The 12,468-nt window shown below is 36.7% G+C and overlaps 2 protein-coding genes across 6 annotated transcripts in view; one reads left to right on the top strand and one right to left on the bottom strand.

Annotated features, from left to right (window-relative positions):
• LOC117417138 (divergent protein kinase domain 1A-like) overlaps positions 1 to 4,801 on the bottom strand; it is a 25,215-nt gene extending 20,414 nt beyond the window's left edge. The window contains exons 1-2 of one of the 2 annotated variants that reach the window (XM_034028997.3): positions 4,684 to 4,801; positions 636 to 717 (exon numbers count right to left, since the gene is read on the bottom strand). In XM_034028997.3, coding sequence (XP_033884888.1) covers positions 636 to 689 — 54 coding nt within the window. In that variant the 5' untranslated portion in view covers positions 690 to 717; positions 4,684 to 4,801. Of the gene's footprint in view, positions 1 to 635; positions 718 to 836; positions 1,304 to 4,683 lie in introns of those variants that run through there. The other variant, XM_034028996.3, reaches the window with a different exon arrangement.
• On the top strand, positions 4,800 to 12,468 carry LOC117416683 (metal-response element-binding transcription factor 2-like). Of its 4 annotated transcripts, none has more exons than XM_059035033.1 (15): positions 4,800 to 4,880; positions 5,867 to 6,065; positions 6,289 to 6,370; positions 7,383 to 7,478; positions 7,790 to 7,890; positions 8,075 to 8,223; positions 8,307 to 8,402; positions 8,511 to 8,579; positions 8,680 to 8,803; positions 9,388 to 9,455; positions 9,580 to 9,750; positions 9,967 to 10,063; positions 10,180 to 10,238; positions 10,329 to 10,430; positions 11,707 to 12,468. In XM_059035033.1, the coding sequence occupies exons 1-15, from the start codon at positions 4,828 to 4,830 to the stop codon at positions 12,062 to 12,064; spliced, it is 1,824 nt and encodes a 607-aa protein (XP_058891016.1). In that variant the 5' UTR covers positions 4,800 to 4,827; the 3' UTR covers positions 12,065 to 12,468. The 4 variants fall into 4 exon arrangements, with proteins under 4 accessions (XP_058891016.1, XP_058891015.1, XP_033883909.2 ...); XM_059035032.1 differs by having other exon boundaries at positions 10,326 to 10,430; XM_034028018.3 differs by having other exon boundaries at positions 4,862 to 5,040; positions 10,326 to 10,430.

Here is a 12,468-nt window from a genome sequence, read left to right as displayed (position 1 = left end):
TGTCGAGCTAAAAATGAACATTCGAGTATTACACCAAAATTAAGAATCTGAACTACTACATACGGGTTTAAACATTTGTTTCATGATAGGAGTGCAAAAACAAGTGTTATTTATAATTGCATCCGTTACCTCTACGTTAATCGTCATAGCAAAATGCTCATGATCTACAGCTCGTCTCCTCTCGAGCACGTTACTTCAAATGCCTGACTGAATGCGTTCCTTTCTGCAGTCAGAACTCGTTAATACGCGTCCGTGAATATTTACAACCTTTTGTGTTGCATTGGCATTCAGTGCATCGCCCTTTCTGTAATAATATTATTTTTAAGGTCGTTACATGTCTGCTAACTAAAGTAAAAGCTATCGTTAACGGAAAGGCAGTTGCGAAATATAATACGCTTATAGACCAGAATGGTTTCGAAATATACTTGTGGTAAAGTCGTTAAACCTTAAAAGTTTTAAGGCCGTGGTGAAAGGCATTGATTTTGAAAGTAATGTATTCCCTTTCTCGCTTACCGTAAGTATTGCAAACACGCAGCATTCAACAAGACACTCATTCAGTGACACACGTCTTGATAATCGTAGAGCAAATTGTAAACCAAATATTGATCTGAGAAAGTGTTTTCCCGCTGGCCTACCTGAATATAGTAAGGCTTTCTTAGCCAGGCCCATGAAAACAGCCCCCTCGCCATGACAAACAGCACATCTCACCACATCAGCCTGCGGAAAGCAAAGGAGACCCCGAATTAGAATCGCACAACGACCAGTGCCCGCATATTTACAATGGAAACAAGGAACCGCAGATGTTCATTAATAATATCATGTGATACTTGTGTTACCCAGTCATTCCTGTCCTCCTGTTGGATGGGTCTGGACTATTAACCCTCCGATACAAATACAGCACCTCCTTTCTCTGTTGCTTTTTTTTCTTTCTCTTTAGTACTGCAGCTGTTGTTAGCAGTCCACCGCTGGATACTCGACTCGCTCGTCTTCTTCAATTCAACACAGAATAATATAAAGGCGAAGAACAGCATAAGCTTTTCGCCGACACAAAATAGGTCAGACGAGTTAAAATCGAAAATACACAGTACAGTGGGTTTCTATAGTGAAAGCTCAAGCGAGTGGAGAAGTTAGACTTACGGTATTTTAAATAACCTCCCAGTTGGGTTTTATTTATAAGTATTCTTTCCACATAGATATATTGGTGTAGTAAAATAAGTATGCTTTTCCTTTACCGGGCTTTACTATATGACTTTTAAACCGTTCGATTAAAGTTGTCGTTCCCATTACAGTATGCCCTTCAGTGTAGAAGATAAACAATGCTGCAGAACGTTTAAAAAAAAAAAAAAACTGGTTTGGTTTATCCGGTTAGATCAGTGTCAAAACTTGAATAATCCTCATGATCAGCAGATTTGTGAAGCAAGGTTATGATGTTACAGAAACTCCCAACTGAGTTAATGTGCATTATATTTGTATTTGAAGGGCAATTTTAGAATATACTGGTGAATATACTGTCAGTTTGCAAGTGATTTCATGTCAAAGACAGGGCAACAGAGAACAGACTATGCAGGTGATTTTCACCCCAATTTACCAGAAGGGAAAATATTGCTTATAATAAAGAATGGTCACATCTCCATTCAGAACAGTTCCAACTCCTTGTAGACTGTCTGTGTTGAACCGGTGCTGTCCTTGCTCTCCATGGCATCACTACATCCACGGTATTATTGCAGTAGTGTTTCAGTGCTTCAACTCCCACCCCTTCCTTTTCTGTACAGTAATACAGACCATGCACAGTGGATTTTTTTTTTAAACCAATAACATTTAGTCTACATGGCTGTGGCCAAAAGTTTTGCATCACCCTATAGAATTAAGGAGGCTGTGTGGTCCAGTGGTTAAAGAAAATGGCTTGTAACCAGAAGGTCCCTGGTTCAAATCCAACCTCAACCACTGACTCATTGTGTGACCCTGAGCAAGTCACTTAACCTCCTTGTGCTCCGTCTTTCGGGTGAGACGTAATTGTAAGTTACTCTGCAACAGATGCATAGTTCACACACCCTCATCTCATTACGTTGTCTTGGATAAAGGCGTCTGCTAAATAAACAAATAATAGAATTAACACATTTTGCTTCATAAAGTCGAATGAAACCTGCTGAATAATGTTATGTTAACATATTGTTGTGTACGTGGGGGAAGGCAGCAGCAGGGCTGGTAGGTGACATAATCACACACAAAGACATAAGCCCGATATACACTCCTTGCAAAGGAGCCGGCTCTTTTGTACAGCGGCATCAGCGCTATGCTTTCGTGCGAGAGGTCCTGGGTTCGCACCCACCCTCCGCCTATGTGTGAACTGCCTTGCCCTGGGTGATGCGCCTGCCTGCATTAACCGAGATCGTTACATTGGTGTTAGCAGTGGGATGCAGGTACCCCAGCACGCACTTGTCAGACTGTAGCCTGATGAGCAAGTTTGGCAGGGGAGAGTGTAGTGAGCACGGGGGAAGGCAGCAGCAGGGCTGGTAGGTGACGTAATCACACACAGAGACACAAGCCTGATATACGCTCCTTGCAAAGGAGCCGGCTCTTTTGTACAGCAGTATTGGCACTATGCTTTAGTACGAGAGGTTCCGGTTTCACGCCCGTCCTCCGCCTGTGTGTGGATTGCCTTGCCCTGTGTAATGCGCATGCCTCCATTAACCGAGATCGCTACAATATATTGAATTATATACCGCTTTGTAGTTTTCCATATACATAATGAAAAACTGACACAAATTGAAAAATGTGACATTTTGAAATCTAACATTAAATACTGTACTGCTATTATGGCTGCCGGTAGACTTTTGCAATATCATAAATTGTGTCTCAATCCTAAAATTATTAGGTTATGCAAAACTTTTGGCCATAGCTGTACTTCTGCACCTGTGTGCTTAAGTATGGTTTCACTATGCTTTACGACACTTGACGTGTCTTAAATTCCTATAACGGATATGAATTATGAGCAGACCTAAAGATACAAAGCCTTCATTCCAGTAAAACGTACTGCAAGACAAAATGTAAATGTGCAATGTGACAGCAGATAGAGGATTGACATTGATTTTCACTGAATAAAGGATGTTACTATCTTCAGTTCTGAACTGAAATTATGAATTATTAACAATGTGGATAATATACATAGCGAGCAGATGAGAAAACTTTGGCCATTGCCAGTAATGTTGTTGAAGCTGACACCCTGGGATCCTTCAAGAAGCTGCTTGATGAGATTCTGGGATCAATAAGCTACTAACAACCAAACGAGCAAGATGGGCTGAATGGCCTCCTCTCGTTTGTAAACTTTCTTATGTTCTTATGTTCTTAATACATCCCTTTCAATTTGCAATGGAATTATTCTGTACCAAGGCCTATTAGCAGCACAAGCTAGTTTACAATGGTGTAAAGATTGGTAGAATCATGCCACCCAATAGTTTCACAAAGGTATGTACCAGTTTCGTGGAACCCTAACCAGTTTGTCACTGAATCAATGTGCAACATTTGTTCCATATCAATTGTGTTGAAGTTGCTGGTTGTTGTGGTCTGTTGGTTCCTCAATTATTATTATTATTATTATTTATTTCTTAGCTGACGCCCTTATCCAGGGCGACTTACAATTGTTACAAGATATCACATTATTTCTACATACAATTACCCATTATACAGTTGGGTTTTTACTGGAGCAATCTAGGTAAAGTACCTTGCTCAAGGGTACAGCAGCAGTGTCCCCACCGGGGATTGAACCCACGACCCTCCGGTCAAGAGCCCAGAGCCCTAACCACTACTCCACACTGCTGTCCTCAAGGATAACACAATTGGATAACACAGTAAGCGAAACCATGATTTTAAAACAAATAAAAATTGCATTTTGCATTGGCAACAGAATTTACCGTAGGACACTCTACATATACTGTAGATAGATAGAGATAGATAGACAGATAGATAGATAGATAGATAGACAGATAGATAGATAGATAGATAGATAGATAGACAGATAGATAGATAGCTAGATAGATAGATCCCAAAAAACTCTATTCAAATGGTCGAAAGTGTCATTGTTTCAACGTGATCAGTGTTACAGTATAAACTGAATCTTCTCCCAGGATCCCCTGGTGTTGATGGGGATTCACTGTTGAAATCCTGTTGTGAATACTAATATGAAATAAATCATTGATCCTGCAAACCATCACGATTCAGCACAACTCATTCTTTACGAGGATTATACAAAACAACGATCGATCATTTGAAAAAACAAATATCCATTTAGAGCTGCCGATGCGAGGCAATGCAAACATATTATTGAGACTGGTTAAATTATGGTATGTAACATAATTAAAATTGGACAAATTATGGTATCTAACATAATTAAAAAGGGGCAGCAGTGTGGAGTAGTGGTTAGGAGGGTCGTTGGTTTAATCCCAGGTGGGGGGGACACTGCTGCTGTACCCTTGAACAAGGTACTTTACCTAGATTGTTCCCGTAAAAACCCAACTGTTTAAATGGGTAATTGTATGTAAAAATAATGTGATATCTTGTATCAATTGTAAGTCGCCCTGGATAAGGGCGTCTGCTAAGAAATAAATAATAAAATGAATCTCTGTGTTTTTTTTTTGTTGTTGTTTTTTTTAAACAATTAGCTTAATTAAATAATAAAACACATACCGTTGTCCTTTCTTTCTCGTAATATTCAGGAAGGCAATTGAATTGTACATATAGAGGGCCCCCTTTCATTTTTCACCGCAACTGCATACTGGTCAAATCTAGCTCTGGTGGGAAGATGTCTCCGGTGTGCAGATATTTCCCAGAATGCAATCGATCTCAGCGGGAAACCAAAATGGCGAATTTATTGGGGGAGAGGGGTCAGTTTGTAATTTTCTAGCACTTTGGAAATTAGACTGTGAGGAAACTTCTGGTCATTTGTAGCAGAAGGCCGTTTATTAGGAGGAAGACGCAAGTCTTTGTAGATATAGAAAATTTTACTGTATGAAGCGGTTTGTCAAGCTGTAGAGACCGAATGAGGTAAATATATAGTGATTCTACTTGGAGTTGTTTTTATGTACCGGGTATTCATCACAAAATGAGACTAGTCAATAAAACATATAATTTTACATTACCTTGGTGATTTTATCGTTTTTTTTTTAAATAGGTACCCACTATGATTCTCGATATTGATGTTTTTGTTTGATCGGTAATGAATGTGTTATTGTTCGTATAACAAAGAGAATTAGTACGTACGCTACTCCTTGAGCCGTACGTACACTACTGTATTTGTGGGATGTTGTTTCATATTTGTGAAGAGAAAAAATAAGCTGAAAACAGCATTGCACGTTTAAATATATTTAGTACAGCAGGTTAGGCATGTTTTAATTGGCTAGTTACAGTACGGTTGTGTTTCGCTCTATGAACATAAACAAACAATGTATAGGGTTTTGTTGGAAACGAAAGGGGGTGCAGTTTTTTTGTAGTAGACTATTTATAAATACGGTAGTTGCCATTTACAAATAAGAAAACAAAACGCAATAGCTTTCCTGCCAATAATAACATTTCCTGATGCATGCATCAACTTTGCACTGGAGTACTGTAATTTACAGCAGCACGCAACTGGGCAGTTTTAATCGTGCAGGTCGGTGTATGTAAGATACTGGGGTGATTCCCAGAGACAGCATTTATTTTATTGTGACGTGTTTATTATATATATATTTACCCCAGTGCCTTACCGCTTTAATTAACCATTCCTCCAAAACACAGTACTGCAACCAAGGTGGCTTTGGGTGACATTGCCACTAAACAAGCAGAATTTGAGTGAATGCCCATTGGTAAAAGTGTTGTATTTTCTGTTAAACAGAGACGCTACGGGAGTGGGGAATTTATCTGTCCACAAGAAAACGCAGTCCCACAGAACCCATAAGACCCCTGTGTCCTTGGCTAAACTGCCATTCAAGGATGGACAGAAAACAAAAAAGCTTGCCAGGAAATTTGAAGAAGGCCAAGATGTCCTAGCCCGATGGTCAGATGGCTTGTTTTATCTTGGGACTATCACAAAGGTAATTTGGACAAGTTGTATTATTTTTTTCTCTGTGTTTTAACATCACAATATTTCAGTGTGGAATAACATTTGATCAACATTATAATATATCTTGAATATGCCACATTTATCACAGGATGTGATTAGTGATGTCCTCATAATATAATGCAAAGATAACATGTAATGAAGTTTTTTTTTTTTCTTCTGTAACAAACCACATTCCAATTTGATTGGTTTTCCAGATAAACAAACATAAACACAGCTGCTTTGTTGTCTTTGAAGACAGTTCGAAATCCTGGGTTCTCTGGAAGGACATACAAACTGGTAAGTGACTTTGTTGGATTGCAGTGGGTATAATTCTTTAATATAAACATACTAGATGTACTGCTTGTCTTGTGTTTTGTGGGGTTCATACATTTGTGAAAAAATTAAAACATTAGATGTCTCGTTAGATTTGATATCAACATTGATGTGGCTATATCTTGTAGATGGACCTTTATTTTCCATGCAAAATATGAATCTAAGAAATTAATTTCTATGTTTTCAATTAACTTTTTTTCTTAAAGGAAGAACATCAACATCAGTAAGTGTGGTCCAAAGTTGCTGTAAATTGTTATGGTTTAGTTTACTAAAGACATTTTTCCTATAAACATTTGGCTCTGGGTTTTATTTTCTTTCTCGGTTTGTTCTGTCTTTTCCAATCCAGCTCATGCTTATGTTGAATTTGATTTTAATTTTGAGCAGTTGACAGACTTCTGGGTCTCTGGGCATACGCAAACTTTAGGCTGTACAAGTCATTATTATTATTTATTTCTTAGCAGACGCCCTTGTCCAGGGCAACTTACAATTGTTACAGGATATCACATATTTCAGTCATCCGGTGACGTGATAATTGAAGGTATTTTAAAATCTCTGTTAGTGTTGATGTTTGTACTTGTGCCTCCTTATTTATTTTTTTTAATGTGTTTGTATTTTATATATATATATATATATATATATATATATATATATATATATATAAAATGTTTTTTTCCCTGTATTGGAGATAAAGGATGTTACTCACTCTCATGCTTCAGAATTGTTATGATGTCTGATTTTAGTTTAGGATTTTACACTGAACCAGCTCCTACAGCTAACCAATAACCAATTGACTTTGAATACTAATTCACCTTTACTTTGCTATATTTTAAAAGCACAGAACTGTGATGAATTGTACTGATTGTGTGTTTTAAATTCATATTTGTGTTTTATGTTTTCAGCAAGTGCTGCGTTTTTTTCTTCTTGTTTCTTGTTTTGTTCTCATTTTTAATAGTAAAATAGCTTTCTACCATTTCAGGAGCCAGTGGTGGTGGGGAGATGGTCTGCACAATATGCCAGGAGGAAAACTCGGAAGCACCAAATGAGATTGTTATCTGTGATAAGTGTGGGCAAGGTAAATCTCATTGTTAATTGGTTTTGTCTGTGGTAAATGTGACACATTCCTGTGCTTAGCTGTAAACATGTAATGATCATTTAACTATTGCTTCCTCAGCATAGTGTTATGACAGGACTGTCACTAGTTTGCATTTATTTTCCTTTTTTCTTACATAATTTGATTTTGCTACAATTTAAAACCAAATTTAATTTCCCTACCTAAGGTTACTTCATGTGTTACATATAATGGGACCTAACATAGTTTCCAGTGTGCAGCTTAAGAGTTAACTAAATTTTTACTTAATTTAAAACACATTCTTTGTACTGCAGGGTATCACCAGATATGCCATGCACCAAACATTGATTCCAGCGTGATTGGATCGGATGAGAAGTGGCTTTGTCGCCAGTGTGTTTTTGCAACGACAACCAAGGTAAAATGCAGTTATTTGAGGAAATTCTAAAGCTATCTTCTAGAACTGTTTTCAGCAATGTTAACAAAAGCCATTGATTTAGTGAGAACAGAAGTTTCTGACTTAATTAGATATTTTTTAGAAACCTTGAGCACAATGCATTTTTAAACCCCCCTGTTTTTTTTTTTTTTAACTTGTATTGTAGAGAGGTGGCGCTCTTAAGAAAGGACCGAATGCCAAAGCTCTGCAAGTCATGAAGCAGGCATTGCCATACACGTTGGAGGACCTGGTGTGGGATGAGGGCCATAAAACTAATATCCAGCAATGTTACTGCTATTGTGGGGGGCCTGGAGAGTGAGTATAATTTTTATAAGGTTTTATAATATTACAACATGTAAATATATGACTGGCTGAGGATTGTTGATGCTCTTTCACAGCTGGTACCTGAAGATGCTGCAGTGCAGTAAATGTAGACAGTGGTTTCATGAGGCCTGCATACAGTGTTTCCAAAAGCCAATGCTTTATGGAGACAGGTAAGGTGGTCCACCTTTTATTATACCAATAATTTTATTTAGATAGATAGATATAGATAAAAAAAAATTAGTTGCATTTTTTTAAACATTCTTGTGTTTTTTTTTTAGGTTCTATGTATTTATTTGTTCTGTTTGCAATTCTGGACCAGAGTACCTCAAACGTCTACCCTTACGATGGTAAGTAATGTATTTGTTGTGCTTTTAATATAAGATTTTCTAATTTCAATAAACAACCTAAATTTTTGTATGAGTATTAATTGTTGTCTGATATTTACAGGGTAGATATAGCACACCTGAGCCTTTACAATCTAAGTGTTATTCATAAGAAAAAATACTTCGATTCAGAGCTGGAGCTGATGGCATACATTAATGACAACTGGGACAGACTACAACTTTCTAATGTAAGTTTCTAAAACACACAGTATTTTAGTATGCAGAAAAGCTTCTGTAAGTAACTCGATCCTGTTCCTTGCAACAAACACAATTAAAGATCTATCCAGGAACGTGCAATGTATAACTTATATAAAAATGTTAGTTGTATTATAAACACAATATGATACGGTGATTGCAAAATATTAAACCATATATTATACCATATGTGATATGCAGATGAGATTAAAAGGGTTAATAATAAGCTTAGTCAGTGTCCTTCTGGCACACTAATAAATGTGTCCGTTCATATAACGGATAACCATGTAATTTAATAATGGCTTCCAAGGATTTATGGGTGTGGTGTAATTGGGTTTGTTTCATGTAGGGAATATTGCAGTTGGATTTGAGCACATTACTGTAGTTTTGAATCTGAGAGTTCATACACAAAAATTCTCCTGGTGTATAAGTGCATACGGTCTTTGAGAATTCATAAGTACTTGTAATGTGTTCAGATTAGTGATCTTAAATCTTGTTTCTATTTGAGAATTAATTTCTGGAGTTCTATCTACTATGAACACTGTAAAGCTGATTATAATTTTGTTTTTATCTCCAGCTTGGAGACACTCCAAAATGCGACAGATACGATAATATTCTAGAAGCACTAAATAAAAACAAAACCATGTAAGTGTCGACAATTACATTTTGTACTTCTTGATTGCGCTAAAGAGATTAGAAAGTTGATAGATTTATTTAAAAAGTGATCTGTATTTGTACAGTATTAACATTTTCCTTTAATCCTTTTAAGGTTTATGTCTGGGAAAGAAATAAAGAAAAAAAAACATTTGTTTGGGCTGAGAATTCGTTTTCCTCCTGCTCCTCGGAATACAGACTCGAAAACGGCACAAGAGCCAGAGAGAGCTTCCCATGAAATCAAAATCAAGGGCAGAAAGTCTACGAAGCCCCTACCAGACAGCAGGTAAAATGAATGTTCTAATACTGGTGCATTTCAAAAACATACATGTAAAGGCATGTCTGCCACCCATCAAAATTAAGAAATTACTTAAGTCAAGTTTTATTTTGTTTATTTTTTAATCCTGCGATGTTTTGTGTGTATAATAAGCTTTGGACAATTATATATACTTTTAAATGATATATACTTTAAGTACAACCTTAATACATTATTTTTTACCAGTGAAATCACAAATGGAGTAGGAAGAAAAAGAAAGTGTGTAAGTCATTCACTTGAAACACTTGCAAAACTGAGACGGTCCTCGGAGCTTTCAACCCAGGTTAGTATAAAAACCCTGTAAATGGGTCTTGTTTGTATGCATGTAGAGTATCATTTTAAATTTGCCAGTGAGATCTCATACTCAAGTTTCTTGTCTCTCTTTTTTTTTAATGCTAGGATCTGGACGAACCACCGGTTTTTGAAAACAATACCTTGGATCTGCATTCTTCAAAAAGGTGGTTGTTGTTGTTGTTGTTAATAATAATAATAATAAAATATAAGTTATTTGCTGACATTGGCACATGTTATGTATTCATAATTAGCAGGAGTGATAAATCTGCACAGTCCTCGAGTACCTCAGATGTGGAATCGACTGGTGCTGCAAGCACCACTGAAACTACCTCAACAAGCATTTCAAGACAGTCGAGGTAACTCACTAAATTAAGCAACTTTATGGTACAGTCAGCACTCGGATATCCGTTACCCTGATACACGTCAGTCGCATTTTACCACCCTTGTATAAAGAATCAATCAATCCCTGTGTGTGTGTGTGTGTGTGTGTGTGTGTATATATATGTGTATATATATATATATATATATATATATATATATATATATATATATATATAATATATATAAATAAAATTTACTAAAGTGCATTAATTAAAGCCAATCTCTTCTCTTCAATGTTACAATTTATCTGAATATCCGTTGCAGCCCACGTTTTTATATATAAAAACCTCCCTGAATGCCGAATCAGTCTGTCTTTATATTGTGCAGTTACACAGCACTTCCTCTAGTTTCAGTCCACGAAAATACAGCTAAAACAAAGCGAATGAGACAAGCTAGGGTAATGTAACAGTTAATCCTTAAACAGTTCTAGATCCTGTGATGTGGTTTTTTTTTTGTTTGTTTTTATCCCTCTGTCTGATCTTTAGTTTTTTTGTGCACCTTCATTTGCAAGTGAACTTACATTAGGGCCTTATCGAGCACTATATTCTGCAATTTTGAATACTAACTTTGGATCCTGTTAATTCTGGCAACATTTTTGTTTTTGCTAAATTGCATTGCCTTTTATGTTTTACGCAGTTCTGTGCATGGATAACATTAATATTTAATTTTGCTGTTAGGTCGTTAATGGGAAATTTTACATACTGCTGCAATATGTGCTGGATTTAAAAGTATGTATTGTGTTGTAGTTAATATGTCGTCCCTTTAGTTTTGGCAAGGGATATTTTCAGAAACTTCGTTCTGAATTAAAATACTTATTCTGATGAAAATATAGTACTGTACCAACAAAATCAATACAGTACATCTAAATGGAAGCCTACTTATTTTAAAATTTCAGCTATGTATTATTTTTTTTTTTTTTTTTTTATTTTTTTTTGTGTTCCCTGAAACGTACAAGGGTTGGAACGGGCCAAAATGAAATAATCAGATATGCGTCGCACGCGTTTAACCATCACTGAAGTCCAAATTTTATAGGGTTGGATATGTGAGTGCTGACTCTATTACCACGATTACAAATTCAGTATAATCCAAACCAGCCCCTGTCTATTCCTGATTTGGGTGGTGTTACTATTAAATGTATCCTGCAGTTTAGCTTTTAAAAAAAGAAAAAAAGTTTTATAGATAGTTTTAGAATATATTTCCTTTCTTTGCTTCAAGGCAGTTGTATGCTAATCGGCTGTATTTTTGTTTTAGTCATTGTAGCTCCAGCAGAAGAACCCGTGCAGGCAAACTGTGGCCCATCGCTCACCCACCTCTGAGAAGAGGGAAGAGGCGAGGACGACGACCTCGAAGGACACTCCAGACCTCAAACCCCGAGATCGACGAAGAGGAACCCAAGGACGACTGTCAGTTCTCAGGATTAGACACCGACCTTGTTAGCAATTTAGATCAGGAGGTGCAGCTAAATCACCTGAAGAATTCCATCACTAATTATTTTGGTGCTGCTGGAAGAATGGCTTGTGGGGAAAAATACCGCGTTTTGGCTCGTCGTGTAACTCTCGACGGGAAAGTGCAGTATCTTGTGGAATGGGAGGGAGTTACTGCATCATGAGCTTGGAGTTGCATTATGTTCACTGCATATATTCATTCTGTAAGGGCATGTTATGTGGCTGAGAAGGAATGAATAATGTGACTGGGTGTTTATTTTTTTTTATATATAAAGGATCCCATCTGCCAGTCAAACATATTCAGACCAGCACGTGATGTACGAGTGGAGGTATAATTGGCTGTACTGAATTTCATTATCCTATGAAGTGCTAGGTTTTCCTTTGTACAATCTGATTCTTTTACTAAATGAGCAGTATTGCTATACCCAGTTTTACTTAGGCTGTTGGTATGAATATAAAGAGGATCCAAAAATATTAGTGAACTTTTCACATATACAAATCGACATAGATTTGCCCTTTCTTTTAAAGTTGATTCAAGTAAATGAAGGTAATTAAAAAAAAAAAAAAA

Source organism: Acipenser ruthenus, chromosome 12, assembly GCF_902713425.1.
Source record: "Acipenser ruthenus chromosome 12, fAciRut3.2 maternal haplotype, whole genome shotgun sequence".
Classification (NCBI taxonomy): domain Eukaryota; kingdom Metazoa; phylum Chordata; class Actinopteri; order Acipenseriformes; family Acipenseridae; genus Acipenser; species Acipenser ruthenus.
The sequence above is the reverse complement of the archived record's forward strand: the minus strand, read 5'-3'. Positions and strand labels throughout refer to the sequence as shown.

Coding starts and splice junctions, on each gene's coding strand:
- LOC117416683 (XM_059035032.1), top strand. CDS start 4,828: ATGCAATCGATCTCAGCGGGAAACCAAAATGGCGAATTTATTGGGGGA. Junction 8,224..8,306: donor TATTGTGGGGGGCCTGGAGA/GTGAGTATAATT, acceptor GCTCTTTCACAG/CTGGTACCTGAAGATGCTGC. Junction 8,804..9,387: donor ACAGACTACAACTTTCTAAT/GTAAGTTTCTAA, acceptor TTTTATCTCCAG/CTTGGAGACACTCCAAAATG.